The 21,631-nt window shown below is 42.0% G+C and overlaps 1 protein-coding gene across 10 annotated transcripts in view; it reads left to right on the top strand.

The window, feature by feature from the left end:
- Positions 1–21,631, top strand: part of sulf1 (sulfatase 1) — a 379,294-nt gene that overhangs the window by 318,808 nt on the left and 38,855 nt on the right. For all 10 annotated transcript variants that reach the window (XM_033019348.1, XM_033019349.1, XM_033019347.1 and 7 more), the window contains 5 exons: positions 3,259–3,409; positions 3,616–3,791; positions 6,932–7,060; positions 11,184–11,240; positions 18,611–18,740. In XM_033019348.1, coding sequence (XP_032875239.1) covers positions 3,259–3,409; positions 3,616–3,791; positions 6,932–7,060; positions 11,184–11,240; positions 18,611–18,740 — 643 coding nt within the window. The remainder of the gene's footprint in view (positions 1–3,258; positions 3,410–3,615; positions 3,792–6,931; positions 7,061–11,183; positions 11,241–18,610; positions 18,741–21,631) is intronic.

The following is a 21,631-nucleotide window of genomic DNA, read 5'->3' as shown; positions in this document are numbered from 1 at the left end:
GGATAAGATTTCTGCCAATCAATTCCAATAGCTGTTAGTGTGGAGCTCATTTAGCACATCAAGTTAAAAATTACATTGAATCTCTTCACCACCAAATAGTATTTCTAGTGATATATTAGCAAGACATTGCATTCACTTAAGTTGGTTTATTTAGTATCATAGGTTAGCTGTGCATAAAAAGAGAGCTAAAGTACATTAAAAGATTGAAAAAGTAACATGTCTAATTCCTCATAATTTCTTAGCAGCACAGCAGCAATTACTGTACCTCTGAAGTTCAAGTTCAAATTTCAAGTTCAAATGCATTTGTCACATGCACCATAATGTGCCAGGGAAAAGTAATTTACCATGCAGCGTTACAATTAAAAAAGGACACAATGCACAACCTAATTCAACACAGACATCCACCACACCATTCTTCACTGTGGTGTAAGGCAATACAGTTCAGACAGTCCTCCATCTCCTCCTCCCTTGTTCACCCGTGGTCGGGGCCCTGACCCTCCGTAGTCGCCGCTACGGACGTTCAAGCCCTCTGATCGGGATGGTCAGAACGCCGGCGTCAGGACAGGTCGAGCACACCCCGCGGCCTGGAGCTCCCAATCGGCCACCTCCTTACCGGAGACCGCGGCTTCCAGATGTTGTAGGCCGGCGGTCGGAGCTCTTCTCCGGCGAGGGATCGCCCACTCCACGATAGTAAGTTAAGTCCGCTCCACGCCAGCTGCCAGAAGCTCCACAGACCGAGGCTCCAGGATGTTGTTGGCCGTAGGCCAGAGGTCGGACGCTTCTCCGGTGACCCCCGGCAAGGGGGTCCGCGATGTTAAAAGTCCCCGCTGCGCCACGGCTGAAGCTCTGAGCCCACGAGGACCTGAAGGATATATTACTTAAGCAATATTTACATATTACAATTTAAAAGTAATACAGCTGGTCAACACGTGGAATTGGGTTTATTTTTTATTTTTATCTGACTGTACTTGAGGTTCATGAGCTCTTACTAGTGAGGGAGGGAGGACTGATGACTTTAAGTCTAATTTAAAATGAGAAAAGGAAACCGCCATGCAGTATATCATCCATCATTTACCCACCGATCTTAACCACGTAAGGCTAATGGATTTATTCTGGCAGCGGTGGAAGATGTTAGTTTGTAGTTTTGAAATGTACTTCTGATGGCAATTCATTTTTAACCTGCTATTTAATGGATCTTGGCAGACATGAATAACAAATGGATGATACCCAAGGTGTACGTGATGTTATTATGAATGCGTCAGTCTATCCCAGTGAAAGATGTTCACACTGCATTGATTATTTACATTAAAACCTACAGGACTGTAAATTAACTTATCTTTCACACCATTTAAGAGAAAGAAAAATATTGATACAAATTATTTTTATAATAAAAATTATTTTTTTTCATGACAATAAATAATTTTACATCCCTGGTGGTTACTCACAACACGTTATTAAAATGCGGTCGTGAAAAAAAAAATTTTTCTTTGGATAACGTGCCTTGCATCGTTACATGTTTGCATTCACTTCTATTTTGGTCTCGTCAGTTCATTATGGTAGTTTCAGACACAGAGAGAGAGAGTATCTAAAAATTCCTCATGTGAAAAATCTTTACGATCAAAGGTTAGACTTTAGGTTAATATGACCTTATTCCATGTTTTTTTAACCGCAATAAAAGTAACAATGCAGACTAAGGAAAAGATACTTGCGACAAATCCTGGCATTTTCAGGCAGGCTTAGATCTTATATGTTAACAGCTACATTAGTTCCATGTTGTTGAAAAGGAAATTGTAATAAATATTAAATTAACAATTTAAATGCAGGTGCAAATGTGCTTGTTACTCTATTTCCCCATGTGAATACAATAGAAATGTTTTAAGGAAAAGTGCCTCCATTTGTTCTTTAATTCTGTAATCAAGATTTGAAAGTTACTTTAGGACCATGTTATCCCCATTGGTAGTTAAAATTAATATTGGAGTAACTCAGCAGGTTGTAAAGCATGTCTGGATAGGCAGTGATTGGGTCAGGACCCTTTTGCACACACAAGAAGGGTCCAAGCTCGAAACGCCACCCATCTATAAAATCTAAAGAAATGTCCCATCCTGAATCATTGCCTATCCATGTCCTCCAGAGATGCTGCCTGGCCCGTTGAATTACTCTAGCACTTCGTGTTTCACACAAGATTCCTGCGTTTGCAGTTCCTTGTACGTATGTCCTGATCTTGTTTTGTTAATTCTCACCAGTTTTGTTTCATTTATGCTGGCTGTTTTGGAGTTTATCAGTAATTGTAATTGCAGTGATTTTGATCTCTGAATTCTAAGTGGCGTGATTTGCTAAATAAAGTTAAGCTTTGTTGTATATGTTGGTTACCTGTAGAAAATAGTTTTGTGCACTATCATAAAGAACCTATCAACATTTCTGAAGAAGTAACCAACATATAACCTTCCAACAAAATGAGGCCTGCTATGTAATTTTCCCCAAATTTGCCTAACTTTCTTTAGCATATTTATTGTGAATATTCTCTCAGCATATGACAGTCCCGCCATCCCGGGAATTAACCTTGTAAACCTACGCTGCACTCCCTCAATAGCAAGAATGGCCTTCCTCAAATTAGGGGACCAAAACCGTCTCACTAGGGCTCTGTACAACTGCAGAAGAACCTCTTTGTTCCTATATTCGATTCCTCTTGTTATAAAGGCCAACATGCCATTCACTTTCTTCACTGCCTGCTGTACCTGCATGCTTACTTTAATAGACTGATGTACAAGGACCCCCAGATCCCGTTGTACTTCCCCTTTTCCCAACTTGACGCCATTTAGATAGTAAGTCATAGAAACATAGAAACATAGAAATTAGGTGCAGGAGTAGGCCATTCGGCCCTTCGAGCCTGCACCGCCATTCAATATGATCATGGCTGATCATCCAACTCAGTATCCCGTACCTGCCTTCTCTCCATACCCTCTGATCCCCTTAGCCACAAGGGCCACATCTAACTCCCTCTTAAATATAGCCAATGAACTGGCCTCGACTACCCTCTGTGGCAGGGAGTTCTATCTGGATTTCTGGAAGTCTAAGTGGATTTCTCAGAAGGAGAACTGATTGTGGATCAGATACCCGGCATGTCGATATTTTGCTCATCTTTTCTTACCAGCATTTAGAATAAGCAACACGATAGTGTTTACATTCAGACAGAAATTGACAAATGAGAAGAAAAAAAGCAAGCTAATTGATGAGCCTTTTTTGTATGTTTGCCTGCAGTACGCCCAGTTATAACTACGCTCCAAACATGGATAAGCACTGGATTATGCAATTCACTGGCGCAATGCGACCCATCCACATGGAGTTCACCAACATTCTTCAGAGAAAGCGACTGCAGACACTGATGTCAGTGGACGACTCTGTAAACAGGGTAAGGATCACGATTGAACCTTTTAATAGTTAATGGGATGTTAACCATCAAAATAACTAGGTTGCGGACGTTTATTGGTTTTCCCAGCTGTTCTATAAAAATAATGCTGCAGAGTGACAATTTCAATGTAAAACCATTTCCTTTATTCTCCTTTATTATTTGCAATTAGTCAATATTATACTAAGACAACTTGCACTATGATTTAGATATTCCAGATGCTTGCAGAGACTGGGGAACTGGACAACACCTATGTCATCTACACTGCAGACCACGGTTACCACATTGGCCAATTTGGACTGGTAAAGGGAAAATCAATGCCATATGACTTTGATCTCCGGGTTCCTTTCTTTGTTCGTGGACCTAATGTGGAACCAGGGTCAATGTAAGGGATTATCATGTTTATGTATATGCAGCCCATAAACTAGCATTTTTCACTTCCGACAGACAAAGATTAGATGTGGCACTGTTTGTGATTCATAAGTTCATAAATGGTGGGTACAGAATTAGGCCATTTGGCCCATCAAGTCTATTCAGTCATTGCTGATCTTTTTTTCCTTTTGACCCCATTCTCCTGCCTTCTCCCCATAACCCCTGATACCCGTACTAAACTGCAACACTGCGTAATGAGTGTGGCTGACAAATTCATCCGAAATGTGACACTGCACCCTTACAAAATGGTGAGGAAATATTACTTAAAATAGCATAGTCTGTGTTATTACCATTTCTGACTAGTGGTATAAATTTCCATGAAAATATACTCCCTTCTATTTTATAGCTACGTACATGATTCACAAACACAAAACTATGTCCAAGAAATAAATTCAACAAAATGTTAATGAATAACACAAAAAAAATAACATTGATATGTAATCACCAGTAATTCACAAAGTGTAACAAGATGTTGAAGGGTAATCTGCCCTTGTGATTCTGCACTCCATGAAAACCAGAACTCCCTTTGAAGGAGGAGAGAAAATTGGAAAAATAGACACCATAGAACAGAATATGTATGATCAAATTACCAAGAAAATATTCTCAAGCAATATCATTCTACTTTAATTTGAATTCAAAAAGTATTAAGATGAGATATTTTTATGGCATAGGATATGAATTGAATCAATAGCCTAATTGCAGCAAACTCGGGAATATAAATGAATAAAAAGACTACAAAGCATTCAGAAAGCATTGCCTTACAGCGGCCTCATAATCAGAACATAGAATCAGTAATGACTTGGCAGCACCCTCATGGGAACCTATCGTTTAGGGCAGAGTTTCAATTTCTGTTCTGCTGGTAAAACGTAGTCATGTGAAATGTAACTGATACACTATTGATTATTGATTCGGTAGAAAAACATGTTACAAGAGAGCCATTTGCAGCTTATTTATAAAAATGTGAATGTTTCAGAAGCAGGAGCAGCAAAATTTTAATCTCTAACTGCAGTTCATAATTTGGATTTGGCATTTAATTTAGTGCAACCCGTGGCGATATAATTTGGGTCGACCATCACTATTTGTAGGTTCTAGCAAAAGGTCTTCATCCTGGTGGGATATGCAATGGAGTGGAACAAAATGGGCTGTTCAAGGAGAAGGCAATCTTATAGAACCTTTCGACAAGGATAAATTTAGAAAACAAATTTTTATTCCTCATTTCTTAAACCTTTGTGCCGAGGCTTAATGCATTCTGTGGTCCTGTGACAAACCAGCCGGGGAGGTTTCTTTTGATTAATAATCGTGCTCGCTTCTGTCCCTCCTGCTCAAAGTCATGACTGTCACCGAGGAATGATTCATTGAGAGTTAGAAGTCCTTCAGTACTTTGTCCGACACTTCATTTGTTATATGTGAACCTAGATAGTATTGGCAGTCTCTTCAGTCATATGTGTTGCAGCTAGTTCAATGTCTCCACACATGTCCACAAGTTCTCATCATCAACAATCAATACATAAGTGGAAACCCCAGCCCAAAAGCCCAGTTTAGCTCCAGGATACCTGAGCAATTGTATTGAACCAGCTGAGATCAGTTCTATACAACTTCCTCTATTAACATAACCAGGATTTCAACTATTAATGGTGTGGGGTTAGTTACATTTTAGAGGATATAAACTAGATAAAGGGTCTAAAATAATACGAAGGGGAATTATGAAAAAACCTTTGAGGATATGAGAACATGTAAAGAGGCGAGTGAAAAAAACAAATAATACAATTTAAAGAAAAGAAGAAGGAGGGAAAATGTGAATATGGTCACAATTGACACAACTTTTGTAGTTTCACAAGAATGTTTGATGAGATTGGAAAATAAATCACAGAAGGGCAGAGAAGGAAGAAAAGAGTAAAGGTGGTCAATAAACCATTGAAAGGGCAAACAGCGAAAAACTTATTTTTTCAAAGGGGAAAATGGAAATTAGGGAGAAATTTACCACAAGGACCAAGAGGGAATTAGAGTCATACAACACAGAAACAGGCCATTCAACCCAACTTACCCATGCCAACCAAGATACCACGTCTACACTAGACGTCCCTGCCCGCGTTTGGCCCATATCCCTCAAAAACCTTTCCTATCCATGTACTGGTCCAAATGTCTTTTACATGTTGTTATAGTACCTGCTTCAACATCTCAGCATCTACCTTCTCAAGCCCCCTTAACATCTTATACTTTTCAGTAAAGTCACCCATCACTCTTCTAAACTGCAAGGAATACAGACCCAAACAACTTAGCTTCACGGATAGGGCCAGCCTCACATTCCAGGAAGTAACCTGGTGTATCTTCTGTGGAATACTCCAATACGACCATATTCTCTTTTAGATAAGGGGATCAAGACTGTACACAATACTCAAAAGCCTGTATACATGTGACAAAACCTCCCTAGTCGAAAACTCTAGCTCCATCACATTAAAGGCCAAAATGCCATTTGTTTTCTTACCTATTTGTTAGACTTTCTTGCCGTTTTAACCAGTTGGACCTGCACTGCCGTAAATGTTAAGCCTCACAAATGCTTAATGTGACCGGTCTGCGGCCATCTCAGCTTTTCCTACTCTCAATTGCTGGCACTAATCCCAGATGTGGGGCTGGTACACAGGGTTGTCTCTGATTCTGGAACAGGAAAGTCCAACAAGCCGAAGGTGCACGCGCTCATGGGTCTCTTTCTGTGGAAAGATAAGTGGAAGAAAAAAGAAAGACTGTTTATAACATCTTGCGTGAAAGGGAATTTGAATTTCTCTCACTGTAGAAAAAGATGAAAGACAAGGAACTTTAACTACAGGAAGCTGCTTTAACTGGAGTACTAAATCAGGATAAACATGAGGTCTCTTTAAACTATAAATAGTTCTATTACAAATGATGCCTATTACAATTTTACAAAATGAACAATATTCAACTCTTTTGACAGTTTTTGTAGCATCATCACCATTTGAGCTCGGTTGGAACAAATCTTTACCTTAAAATTAAAGTGAAAGATACAATGCGCAGATGCTAAGAGAAACAGGTTAACTTACTGCATTTCTTTCATTATCATTGTGCTTACATCAACAGCATCTCTCAACTTGTTCTGAATATTGACCTTGCTCCCACCATCCTGGATATAGCCGGCCTTGATATTCCGGCAGATATGGATGGAAAATCTATCCTGAAACTACTGGAGCCTGAAAAGCCAGGAAATAGGTAAGCTGAAACGATTAATTCCTGGACTTTACAAACATTAGATGAAAGTGAGGGGTAGTTAATGAGAAATACAGCAAGATTTAAAAGGTCTCAGTAAATAAAAATGTTTTAAAAATGCAGATGCCAGAAACAATCAGCAGGCTAAGGAACACATGCAGAAAGGGAATCTTTTGGATCAAGAGAGCAAGTGGTCTATATAAAAAAGAGAAAGAGGTGGTGATGGGTTCATATTGAAGGTGGCAGAAATGTTGAAACAGTGGCGGAAATCCTGGGGGGGCCAGGAGGGACGTGTCCCCCCCTCTGTTTTGAGAGGTGGGGGACGATCCCCCCCCCCCCAATTTTTTGTAATCCGGATTTTAAAACCCGATGAAATCTTTGTTTCCCGCAAGACTGGGGGTGGGACTGCTGATCGAGGGCGCCGATTGGACGAGAGAGACATCGGTCAGCAGGCAATGGGGGCGTAACATGATGATTGAGTGCGATGATTGGAGGAGGGAGGCGTCGGTCAGAGGCGGAAGTATGGGGGGTGGGTCTGAGGATAGAGCAGGGTGATTGGAGGAGGGAGACGTGCCCAGGTTATAGGGTCACAACGGCGATCTTTGGTCCTGGACACCAAAGATAGGATCTCCGCTATAGGATCTTTGCTGAACACAGACCTGCGCCTCATCTACAATCAGGATCGATCCCAGGTCTCCAGTGCTGCAATCGCTGCCAAACCGCCACTGGACAATCCCTGTCCCCACCCGAGTGCCCCCCCCCCCCCCCGCCCCCCACCACGCCCAAGGGTGGCCGGAGACGTCGGGAGTCAGATGAGAGTTGTGCCCCCAGGCCCACAGCCAGCGCAGAGAAGCAGCGCTAAACCCAGCTCAACTGCTTGTCCCAACGGGTTAACCTACAGCCCTGCCTGGACTTACGGGAAATAAGGCCCAGGCTTACAGCCAGCATGGAGAAGCAACGCTAGCTCCACGGCTCCGGACTGGTATTCCATCAGTCCAGGCAGGACTGTAGGGTAACCCGGCGAGACAGGCAGAGTTGAGCTGCATTTAGCGCTGGATTGAGCCTCCGAAGCCTCGCACGTGTGTGTGAGTGTGCGGATGTGCGCGCGGCCGCCAAGAAATTGTGTCCCCCCCCCCCCCCATTCCCCCGGTCCCCTCCATATTTTGATAGTCATTTCCGTCACTGTGTTGAAGCATGATGCGTTGGATACGGAGGCTAGTGAGGATGAAAGGTTATGACCAAGGGAACTCCTTGTTCCCTCTGGGGGTGGAGAAAGTAGGAGAGAGTGCCAACCTGTGGGGCACAGAGGAGATACAGGTGAGGGTTCCATCCACAGCAACAGGTGAAATCATGTTTACTGAAGAAAGACGACATCTCAAATGTTCTAGAGTGGAGATTCCCATTTTGGGAGCAGATGCGGTGGAGACGGAGAAATCAATGGATGGTTACCTTACAAAAGGCAGGGTTGGGCAGAGGTGTACAATGGACAATAGGTGCCGGAATAGGCCATTCAGCCGTTCGAGCCAGCACCGCCATTCAATGTGATCATGGCTGATCATCCCCAAGCAGTACCCCGTTCCTGCCATCTCCCATATTTCTTGACTCCACTATCTTTAAGAGCCCTATCTAGCACTCTCTTGAAAGTATCCATAGAGAAATCCACAGATTCACAACTCTCTGTGTGAAAAAGTGTTTCCTCGTCTCCGTTCTAAATGGCTTACCCCTTATTCTTAAACTGGCCCCTGATTCTGGACTCCCCCAACATCAGGAACATGTTTCCTGCCTCTAGCATGTCTAAACCCTTAATAATCTTATATGTTTCAATGATACCCTCTCATCCTTCTAAACTCCAGAGTATACAAGTCCAGACGCTCCATTCACTCAGCATATGACAGTCCCGCCATCCCGGGAATTAACCTTGTAAATCTACGCTGCACTTCCTCAATAGCAAGAATGTCCTTCCTCAAATTAGGGGACCAAAACTGCACACAATACTCCAGGTGTGGTCTCACTAGGGCCCTGTACAACTGCAGAAGGACCTCTTTGCTCTTATACTCAACTCTTCTTGTTATGAAGGCCAACATGCCATTCGCTTTTTTCACTGCCTGCCTGGTGGGAGTCCACAGGTTTGTAGTAAACTTCAGTCGATAGTCTGACCCCTGAGATGAGGCCAGAGAGATCAAGAAAGGGGAGAGCTGGAAGTTGTAGCTTTCACATTTTCATAAAGCTCGCAGTAAAACCAAGAGATAAAACCTTGCCACAAGGCAACAACACCATACAAATTAACAGGGCCCCGATTATGCATGCATACTTTGCCATAATCCTTTCATTGTGCTGAGCTTTATATACAGTGCAAAACGCTGCCATTACTGGTCCTCTGATTTTCCAAGACATCACAATGTCATGGGGACTGATTGTGTTGGACCAATCCCTTCAACCATTGCCATCCCCACCCCCATTTTTCCACATTTCCATAACAGCCTTTTTGTACTGAGATTGCTATGGTGAGTGTACTTTTAAGAGTTTAAATAGTTTCCGAGGGGTCAGTTTGGGAATGGCATGGCGGCTCCTTCCTCTGTAGGCAGCCACCAGCAAAGATCCTATAGCAGAGCAAGATGGCCTACTCTCACGCAAACGCGTAGTACGGTCAAGGGGAGATTCATGGGTGATTATAGGACCCATTTTAGCAACCAGCCTCCGCCATCTTATTCCGCCATCTTGCTCTGTCATCTTGTTCCGCGATCTTGCTTCCGGCCAAAGATCGGATCTTTGCTTCCGCCTCTGCTCCCGTATCTTCGCTTTGGTCTTTGACTTGGGCGGGGCGAGGGGGTGCGCAGCCCGGGGCAGCGGGGAGAGGGGGGTGCACGGCTCGGGGCAGCGGGGAGGCCTGAGGCCTTGGCAGGGTGAGGGGGGTGCGCGGCCCGGCGCAGCGCGGAGAAAGGGTCCGGGGCAGCGGGGAGTGCAGCCCGGGGAGAAGGGGTGTGCGGCCCGGGGCAGCGGGGAGAGGAGGTGTGCGGCCCGGGGCAGCGGGGAGAGGGGGTGTGTGGCCCGGGGCAGCGGGGAGAGGGGGTGTGTGGCCCGGGGCAGCGGGGAGAGGGGGTGTGTGGCCCGGGGCAGCGGGGAGAGGGGGTGTGTGGCCCGGGGCAGCGGTGAGAAGGGGTGTGCGGCCCGGGGCAGCGGGGAGAGGGAGGTGCGTGGCCCGGGGGGAGTGGCATAGCGGGGGAGACGTTGTAATTTGGGGGAGGCGAGGGAGTGCCAGGGGGGGGGAGGAGGTGGGAGAGTTGAGGGGTGGGATAAGGCCTAGTGTGTGTGAAGTTGCGGGGAGGTTTACAATATTTCTTATTTAATGTCCCTAGTCTGAAATAAAGTTCATCATTGGATATAAAAATCAGAATAAATATAATTGTGTGTGTAATATGATTATATACATTTATATCACATTCATGTATGTGTGTTTATAAACATTTTATTCTTTAACAAGAATTAACAGAAGTATGAACTAACAGAATTATGAATCTAACCCTATATCACGCACAAAAACTGTTCCCCCACAATGTTAATTACCCAGCGAGTCTGGTCGGGTCGGGTAGGTTCCGGTTACTACAAAATCAACTCAAACACTGCTTGTGAGCCATTTAAAAATAAATGATTTAAAAAACATTAAAAAAGACTATTACCAAATTTTATTCTTGACAAGAATTAACAGAAGTATGAACCAACAGAATTATGAATCTAACCCTATATCACACTCACAAACTGTTGCCCCGCAACGTTGATTACACTGCGAGTCGGGTCGGGTCAGGTAGGCTCCGGTTACTAAAATGGGCTGGGAAAAATTCCCAGGATCCCCTCCGTAGCGTACTACACGTCAGCCCATTGCATTTCGCAGGAGTAGGCTATCTTGCTCCGCTATAGGATCTTTGGCCACCAGCAGCAATAAGCAGTCACCGTTTAAAAAAATGAATGAAGGGTGAAAATTACAAATGATTTTCTTCTGAGAGTTTACCAGTTTTCTAGATTTGTGAGTCACCTGAATAGGTGCGAACAGCACTTGTTCAGCACTGCAGCAAAGAACAGAATCCTGATTGTGCACATGTGTAACAAACATCCATTATATCTTTCCCAGATTCCGTTCAAACAAAAGGGCCAGAATTTGGCGTGACACGTTCCTCATTGAGAGAGGGTAAGTTACATCAAATATTCAGCAAAATACATCCTGCATTTTTTCCCAATCTTCATAAAGAAATAAGGTAACAAGAGTAGAATGGAGAATTTTCCACAAAAATATAAATTACTAGACAAAGTGGGACCCGTTGGGTCCCAGTTTCACACGGGAGGGCTGGTCCCCTCACGCGATATTCCACCTCTCCACCAATTCCAATATTGCTGGCCAGTGGGGGGGGGGCTTTCTGGAGCGCTAGCATGGTGTTGTGGGCCGAAGGGACTGGTTTCCAGAGGGCTAGACTGGACATTGTGGGCCGAATTGATTCTTGGGCTGGCAGCTCAGTCACTCACACACACGCACACGCACACGCACACGCACACGCACACGCACACACACACACACACACACACTCACACTCACGCACACACTCACACACACACGCACACACTCACACACACATTTACACTCACATATACACACACTCACACAGACACTCTCTCTCACACACACGCATAGACACTCACAGACAGTCACACACACACAGACATTCTCACACACACACACACACATACACTGACAAACACATACACACACACTCACTGATTCACACACCATATATATGGCAGTAAACTTTCTTGAATACTCACATAGCTGAGTGCGGCCTCTCCACTTTGGGGCTTCCGCAGTAAGCGGAACTTCCGCAATCAGCGTGACCTCTGCACTTACCGGAAATTACGCAATCAGCGAGACCTCTGCACTCACCAGAAATTACGCAATCAGCGCGACCTGTCCACTAAGCGGAAGTCACAAAATGAGCGGGACTTTTGAACCAAACACAGTCAGACCTAATAAAGCATTGATTCCTTCCAAACACAGTTGGACCTAATAAAGCATTGTAGTTTCAAGCACAGGCAGGGCAGCAGGCCAAACAACTCATGGTATTGTCATTAAGGGCTAACAAATCATTTGTTGCAAGTACATTGCCGACTCACAGTTCAGTTGATTCATAGCTTAGAAAGAGAGTCGTGGCCACTCCCTCATGATCTTGCAGAGTGACTGAGTGACGTCCAGGCATTTGGGGTTTTATAGTCCTGCCCCCCCCCCCCCCCCCGGAAGTGACGTTACCTTCATTGCGGTGATTGACAGGCGAGAGGATCTCAAGGTTTTTTAAACACTCATAACTTTTTTATTTTTCATCGATGGGAATAATCCTCAGGGGCCTGCACAGCGGAGGGGGACTGTGAGTAACATGGCCAAAAATCATAGCAATATATGGTAGCGTGATTTCTAAAATCAAAGCACAGTGCAAACAGGAAGTGGTCAAGATGAGACTTTTAATGATATAGATTTTGTGATTGTATGACTTTGTATTAAACCTGGTAGTTTTGATGTTTATCTGTATTTCACAAATGTCAACATAACTGTCATGGAATTGATTCTACCCGAAGTATAGAATTTCTCAGGTTTTGTTAATTTTCAATTGTACTGTCTCACAATAATTATGTACCCACATCATTATAACTTCCTTGAGGTTAATGCACCCTTAAAAATATTAATCTAGTTCATAACACAAACGTTAATCTCTCCACCTTACTTATGCCGCATGTGGAGTTTCAGAACCATGCTTGGATTTCAATTTCAGTTTAGTTTATTGTCATGTGTACCGAGGTACAGTGAAAAGCTTTTGTTACGTGCTATCCAGTCAAAGGAAAGGCAATACATGCGTTCAATTGAACCATTACAGTGCAGAGATACATGATAAGGGAATAATGTTTGGTACAAGGTAAAGCCAGCAAAGTCCAAACAAGGATAGTCCAAGGGTCACCAATGAGGGTCGCCAATTCTTCTTCTCCACTGCCAGAAACTTCATGGAAGTCCAAATCCATTTACACCCATAACAAGAATGCTTGTTGGACTTCTGATGAAGCTACAGCAGTAGAATGAGAGCAGACTTAAAGACATTCCTGGTCCTAATCTAAATGTGATTGTACAATTGGAATTAAAACAATATTTGAACAAACCTCAGATAGGGATCTGCACAAATAGTAAATCTTAAATACCAAATGGGAAAGTAGAACAGAAATATCAAAATCATGCATTAACAATTGTATATTCACCTCCAACTTATAGCTGGCATCACATAACCTTTGGAAAGGGTTATTTGACAGACTAAATAGCAGAGGTTACAAAGCAGATTTGTCATATTAATCAGTATTACCTTATGCTAGTGACACTGAACGGTCTGAGACTCTTAAATTAGAGAGATTAATTTAAGAGAAGCTTTTTGGGCAGCTGACCAGTTAACAACATGATCGAGTTAAACATTAGTCGAGTTCAAGCTACATCCATTTAGTTTTCATGAATATTTGGGTCATACAAGGCTGCCCTTATCAAACCTTTGGCTCAACCATACTGTTTGAGTAAGAGCTCAAGTATGCTGTCGTCTTAGGGCAGACTTGGCAAAGCGACCTGTGGGGGGCAGCTGGATGGCTAGATAACATCAGTTTACTTCTTTAGTTTTAGTAAGGATTCACTGGGACTTACACTGGGGTGTAAGTGTATTTACCACAGAGCTGCACAAAATATGTATAATCCACACGTGCCACAGACAGTCTAGTGCCCTATTCAAAACTACAGCTCCCTTTTCAATGCTGGTGACTGCTTTGGTACCAAATTAATGGTGGTTTTAATGCACAATTACAGAGCTCTTTATTGATTATCTTTAATACAAAGTAAATAACAGAAAGGTGTATTTCGCATTCAAGCACTGTTTCGAAGTACTTTTTGTGGGTCGGTAAATTCAGCCTTCATTGTACTACTTCCAATGAAACCAAGTAAATTCCAAGTAAGTAACAAATGTTCAGAGATAGTGCCTGGTTTCAGTTTGGTACTGGATTGTGTGAAGGGATTCAGGGGTTATCTGGAGGTTTTGCCCGAGGCATCCAAAGGACAAAGGATTTCCTCCACCCACAGAAATCTATCCGTTCCCTTCCCAATTCTCCTGTAGATTCTTAACAAAACACAAATAACTATGCACACCCTTTCTTCAGGTGACTTCAAGGCGCCCAATGATGTTGCCAGAATAAATGTTGATTATTGGTGAAATTAACAAATTATTTCAGAAAGTATGGTATTTTGTTTGAAATGCCCTCTTCAACATAAAGTGAACAATATATGGTGATATGACCTTCAGGAGATCTCAGACTCCCATGTAATGGTTCGCTTTTTTGGACGAGGATGATTACTGTTAGATGAAGTGTAACTACTAACCTCCTAAGGAATTCAAGCAGGCAAACAAGAGGCTATTCTCTTTCTTTCTCTCTCTCCCTCTCTTTCTCTATCTCTCTTTCTCTCTCCCTCTCTTTCTCTATCTCTCTTTCTCTCTCTCTTTCACTCTTTCTCTCTCTCTCTCTCTCTCTCTCTTTCTCCTCATTTTTTCTCTTTTTCTAACTTTCCTTTTCTCTCTTCCCTCTCTCTTTCTCTCTCTCTTTTCTCTCTCTTTCCTCATTTACTTTCTTTCTCCCTCCCTCCCTCTATCTCTTATCAGCAGATGAGCTGAAGCAAAGTAGGTAAGGAATAGGCTCCTATCCAGTTGGACACTGGTGTAGTAAACAACTCTTACTACCAAAATGGCATTGTCTGACTCTGACAAAATCTATTTCTCCATATATTTCAAATCCATCTTTGGAAGAGGATGGAACGGTCAACAATGTCAAATGCTGCAGATACATTTGAAATATAAGGAGAAATAGATTTTGTCAGAGTCAGACAATGCCATTTTGGTAGTAAGAGTTGTTTACTGACAGATGGAAATTGGCAATTGAAGGGGCTCATACAAAAACTTCAGAGAAAGTGGATTTAGGAAACATTAGCAGTTTCAATAACTTGAGAGGAGAGGGAGATAGGTATGACATGGTAGATTGGAAGAATGAAAGTATCAACGATTGTTTCAAGGAAAGCTTTTTCCAAACTGCTAATCATGTCATGGGGCTGATGGTACAGTAATGACTCAATGCAAGAAGTTCAATTCATGGTTATTTATTGGGAGTAGGTTCTGCAGAGCAGGTGTTTGGTCTCATAAACAGGGTAAGCTCTGAGGAACATTAGGAGAGATAGGAGAGATAATAGAATAAGATGGGTTAAAGGGCCGGGCCATAGGAATCAAGAGGAATTTGGATTGATGGGCTAGGAGAAGGAAAGTTACAGAGGCAAGTGATCAGATGATTTTAGTCTTAATTTTGTCAAAGGAGTCCATGAACAGCTCATACTTGTTGCTGGAGATGAGAGACAGGGGGAGGAAGCAATTTTTTACAGTAGAGAAAAGAAGCCAAGAGTTATTTTTACATTCTGAGCTGAGCATAGCAAAGGGAGCAGTTTTCTTTGGTAGAAGCAAGACCTGATAGTCCTTCATTGAGCTCTTCCAAGTCTATTACTTGGAAACCAATTTCAGCTATGCCATTTCAAGTCTGTGTGCCTTGGTCTTAGAGGAGCAGAGGTAAACACAATGGCGTTATTTATAACACACCTGAGAAAACTTTGGTGCCCAATATTTTTAATTCTTTAAAAATCTCTTTGACATAAATATATATTTTCCCCGGAAACCAGTGAATGTTGTTGAGACTGGTAAACTTAATTAGTTGGTGATGGAAGTACAAAAGAAAAAAATCAGCCAGTCAAATTCATTATATGTTTTATGATAAGTCCCCTCAATAACCGTCTTCAATTAATCACTACCATATGATTAAACTTGCTTAATTATCAGAAGCCTCTTCCAATGGATGAGTCCCCTGCTGCTAAACTTCAGTCACAATTATTCAAAAAGGCAAGAGAAATTACAACAGGGAAATAAGGTATTAGAAATAGCACACTGTGACAGAATGTAAAGTTGGTACTCCCGAGGACAGTGTTGAATAAATGTTACTTGTTCGAATTTTTTTTATTTCTTTGCTTGCGAGTATAAGGGCTAGTCAGTTATTTCAGGAAAAGCACTGTGTGAGAAATGTCTTGGCCAGCAGCAACCGTAAAACCATTTGTTTTATCCTCTGTAACTGCCAAGGTTTCCACCTCATCAGAGAACATTTTAGCAAGCTAACAAATCAAAGCGTACATCGAAAGGCCTTGAGGCTTAATCGCTCTCAGCGCCTGTTTTATGAAAGTTAACATATTCCACTGAGACTAAGATGCACCGTCTTAATAGACAGCTGAACACTGATTAAAATGAAGCCTGAGGAAAGTTGCACTAAGCCTTGGTCTCACCACCATAATGGATATTGATCTTTCTCTCCCCAGTCTCTTTAATTGGATCGAGCCTTCCCTCCTGAAGACCAGAGGCTCTCTCTTGAAACTTGTTTCAATTATATTAACACACAGAAGGAATATGACATAAACTAATGTTCACATCTGGGTGCCTATATTAGCATCAATCAGCTGTCAATTTTACAGCAGATTATATTTAAAGTAAACTACGTAACTGCAGCTGTAAATTTTTCTGCAATCACACTCACAATGGTTTCAAAAGACTAGATCCAGCAACACAGGTATGGCAGTACACATTATAGAAATAAAACACGATCACCATTTGCCTTCTCATTTTCCTTCAGATAGATGAAATATCATGTCATACTGGGCTATGGTATAATCAACTATCTGGAGTTTTGTCTTTGCACCAACCTAGACAACGTGGCCTCAATGAATGGGAATGCATTGAACAGAACCAGCCAGCCTGCTTAATAGTTTGTATTGGGATTGATTTATTATTGTCACGTGTACCGAGATACAGTTTATTTTTATTATATAATTTTGTTTGTGTGTTATCTAATCAAATCAGATAATACCATACATACGTAAAATCAAGTGATACACAAGTAAACCAGGTTATAGTCATCTCCGCAAAGAGCATTTGGAGCACTCATCTGTGAAACAAAGAAACATGACCATACCACAGCCAATTCCCCCATATTTAATTTCAGATGTTGCTGGTTGGACGAGAGGGCCAAAGAATCACAATCATAGTGAGCGTCGTGGCAATAGGCATAATCTTTGGGTCTCGAATAGGATTATTATTTCCCCTGCGCTCACATCAACCATTAATAGGGGTTACCTGGTGTGAATCCACTATCCCTTAAGGGACCATTACCAGATTAAGGGCTGCTCTGTGTTGCACTAGACAGGGCTTTTACATTGTATTGCCACTTACTTGTATTGCCATTTACACTTCATGCTGGCTCAGTAAGAACACCAGCATAATCAAGTATCACCCGGACACACTCTCTTCTCCCCTCTCCCATCAGGCAAGAGGTACAGAAGATTGAAAACGCATACCTCCAGATTCAGGGACAGTTTCTTCCCAGCTGTTATCAGGCAATGGAGCCATTCCATTACCAACTAGAGAGCGGTCCTGATCTACATCAACCTCATTGGAGACCCTCGGACTATCTTTAATTGGTCTTTACTGGACTTTATCTTGCACTAAACATTATTCCCTTGATTCTGTAACTGAATACTCTGGACAGCTTGCTTGCAATCATGTATTGTCTTTCCGCTGATTGGATAGCACACAATCTGTTTACTGTACCAATACACGTGACAATAAACTAACTAAACTAAACCACTTAAGCAGTCAGATTGCACAAGATCTTTTCTATCCTGTCAAACTCCATTTGAATAAATAGCCAGAGTCCCACTATCACCAAGACAGTTCACTGGATGACCATTTCTTGAGTGCTGGAGTAACTCAGCAGGACAGGCAGCATCTCTGGAGAACATGGATAGGTGATGTTTCAGATTGAGATCCTTCTTCAGACTTATGACATGTACCTGAGATATCATCAAAAAACAGGAAACACAAAACAATAATTAATGAGTTTGACAAGAGAAAGAGGACAACTTTGAGGGGTGACTTTTTTACACAAAGGGTGATGGGTATATGGAGCGGGCTGTCAGAGGATGTAGTTGAGGCAGGTACTATAACATCATTTAGAAGATATTTGGGCAGGCACATGGATAGAATGGTTTAGAGGGATATGAACCTAACGTGGGCAGTTGGGACTAGTGTAGATGGGACATCTTGGTTCGCATGGGTAAATTGGGCCAAATTGTCTGTTTTGTGCTGTATGCTTCTATGACTATGAAAATAAGTTGTCATCATCCTCTCTCGAAGAAGGACATCTTCATTCTGGCATGGCCTGCATTCTGGGCCTCACAATTATTTTATCTTTTAAGATTATGCACTGAAACTTGATTGCGACTTTTCAGTAAATCTGCTATATCTTCATTACTACCAGCAGAAGTTAAAGTCTTGCAACTGATGTGAACTCTTAAAGTAAGCTGCTAGAAAGCTCCATTTAATCTTGAAGTTCATACATATGTTTTGTTACTCCCTTTTCCAGCAAATTGCTCCGTAAGAAGGAAGATGGAACTGGTGATGCCCAACAAACAAATTATCTTCCAAAGTATGAAAGGGTAAAAGAAGTCTGTCAACAGGCAAAGTACCAAACAGCTTGCGAACAACCTGGGCAGGTAAAGAACGTCATCATAAACAACACTTTTTTAGCTCACGGTTGTAGGTCGACAGCTTAATACCGGCAAGAAATTAAATGCATTGTGTAAAGTATTAGTGAACCAAAGCATAAAAGGTGACCGACTGGCTGTAGGAAATGAGGCAAGAGGTCATTCTCCATTAGCATCAATGGTTCAATTCATTTTGTTGGTCTCTTTGAAGCTTGATGCCAGTTGCTTGGTGATTATAGCAATTGCACAGCTACTGCCCGTTGTTTGCCAATTTGTTGGAGATTGAAGTTGTTTAACATAAAAGCATTAACAACAAAGACCAGGTTGTAAACTTAATTATAGCTGCAATTACACTGGGCAATCACCACCAATCCCCCAAGCACAGATGTCACAAAGCCACCTGCAAGCTGAACATAAAAAGCAGCTGTGACTCTGAAGCCAAAGCTTTTGAAGTTATTATTGCAACACCAAATATGTAATTGCATTATACTCTTTGAGAATGCTTCCCACTTGTTTGTCCACAAAAAACCTATGTAATCTAGGCCAATACTTTTGTACAATGACATGGGCATTTTTCATTTATTTTGAGACAGGGTGTTAAATCAAAGCTTCATTCACCTCGGATAAACACCCTGATTCTATAGTGGTAATTGAAAAAGAGAAAGCAAAGTGTTCCAACTGAGTCATAAGGACATGCATATGTACAATTTTGCACAAATTTTGGCAAGCCTTATCTGATTTATGTTATTTAAATTTGTTCAGAAAAGATCCTGGTTCAGAAATGTTTTGCTCCATGCAAATGTTTTTTTGTGCTATGCAAAACGTTGAATTGAAAACTGAAGGAATAATTGTAATCAGGCTCTATGTGTATAGACATATGCAATAATATACATGAATAAGTGCGTACACTCTGAATTTATATGTTCAAACTTTATTATGCAATTATGGCCTATGATTGCTGCAGGACATTCATGTAGAAGTTGGCTTTATAATAAGGCAGCTGGGGTCAGTTTCCAAGCTCTTTAAAGATTATCTCCATAACAAGGATTGTGATTCCAAGTACAATACATGGATTTCTGCAGGTAAAATTTGCAAGATTTTTCCTTACAGCTCGGTTCTGTTCTCCAAGCCTTCAGGTCTTGCCCGCTAAAGTGCCAATATCCTCCACCACCATACTTTGTAGTTATGACAGAAAAGGTCTACCCTACCCATGTCCCCTTCCAACTGGATCACCTTGGGATCACTCTCAGTGACAGATAGTTAATGGTCAGGTCGGGGGCAGTTCCCACCGCCACGGGTACCTGCTCCATGGTCGGAGAGTCGGCGACTAAACCGTCTCCCCCACCTGGTTTGCCAGGTGAGGAAGGAGCTGTGGACCCCCAGCAGGACCAAATACAAGACCTGTCAAAGGGCGGATGAGCTCCCAGTGAGCCAACGGTCATCCACACTTCAGTAGAAGTTGCGATCACTGTCATTGTAAGGCACCGTGCCCCTTGATGTTATCAACGATGATGATGATGATAAATGCTCATTGCTAATCTCAAGTTATTAGCATGACACAGGAAATTGACCAAGGTTCAAGATGACTATTGTTAAATAGTTTGTTTCTAGCTACTACCCTTTTCCCATCTTCTTGACTTAATCAAAAGAAACAATGCTTATTGACTTAACTGACTGTGCCCTGATTAAGAGAAACAATATTGTCCACCAGGACCTAATCAAGACAATTCATCCACTTGACCATAGTTTAAATTCCGAATTAATACTCTTACCCATCTTGACCTAATCAAGAGGAATATAGCTGAAAATTATCACATATGGCTAATGTTAACCTGTTGACTGGCAAATACAATATAGATTAGAAAACAGTAAGAGTTGCTTGGAGTTATGGAAAATAATTCTCCTACTCCACTCTCAGCTTTGGTCTAAGGATCTTCCTAGAGACTTTTTTCTGTGACGGATAACTTATTGATCTGCAACTCATCGGTTAATTTTTCTGGTTTGTAATAACTGTACTACTAGAGTTTTGGAAATCCTCTCTAAAATTATAATCTCTGTTAAAATGTACCCCTCAGATTTTAATGTGCTTCATTTAAAATAATGTAACTGTGTTTTAAACTGCTTCATTAGCTGTAAGTATCACCTTCTTGGGTGGGTGCAGGGTTCACTGCTTAAAATAGTGATTATTGATAGCTAAACCCCTTTAGAAAAGTCATCACTGTGTAAAATTAAATTGTCTTTGAAATCTAAGTTGATACATTTCAAAGTAGATACTTTTATCAGATAGAATTTAAAGTCTTGACAAACTTAGGTCTCTAGAAGGGGCACATTCAATAACATCACATCTCACTTCTGCCAGCTGACTGTATCTTTGATTCACATATTACCAGAACCTTTTTCCTTCCCCCATGCACCAATCCCCACTCAGGACCCGCCTAATTTATCATCTTTGCTTCACAATGACCTTGGACCTTGGGCACAGATACAATCGACAATAGACAATAGGAGCAGGAGTAGGCCATTCGGCCCTTCGAGCTAGCACCACCATTCAATGTGATCATGGCTGATCATCCACAATCAGTACCCCATTCCTGCCCTCTCGCCATAGCCCCTGACTCCACTCTATCTAAGGTTGCCATACACAAACCGTGCACTTACACTCTGCACATGACTGATTATTATGAATTCTGCTTCAACCATTCATTCTAGTTGGAAGTGTCATGCCATATTAACCTCCACCTTTATTCTTCTGGTGATAATGCCAGAAAGACTCGGCATTTCAAAAGCCAACTTTCATAATATCCAATCCAACAAACTTCGACCACCCTCCTTCCCTCTCCGTTCAAAATTTCAAAGGAACCATTCCTTTCATGGCTCTTTTACTTTACTTTTTTATTTAT

Source organism: Amblyraja radiata, chromosome 4 (genome assembly GCF_010909765.2).
Source record: "Amblyraja radiata isolate CabotCenter1 chromosome 4, sAmbRad1.1.pri, whole genome shotgun sequence".
Classification (NCBI taxonomy): Eukaryota; Metazoa; Chordata; class Chondrichthyes; order Rajiformes; family Rajidae; genus Amblyraja; species Amblyraja radiata.
Note: the sequence above shows the minus strand (reverse complement) of the source record. Positions and strands in the feature narration are given on the sequence as shown.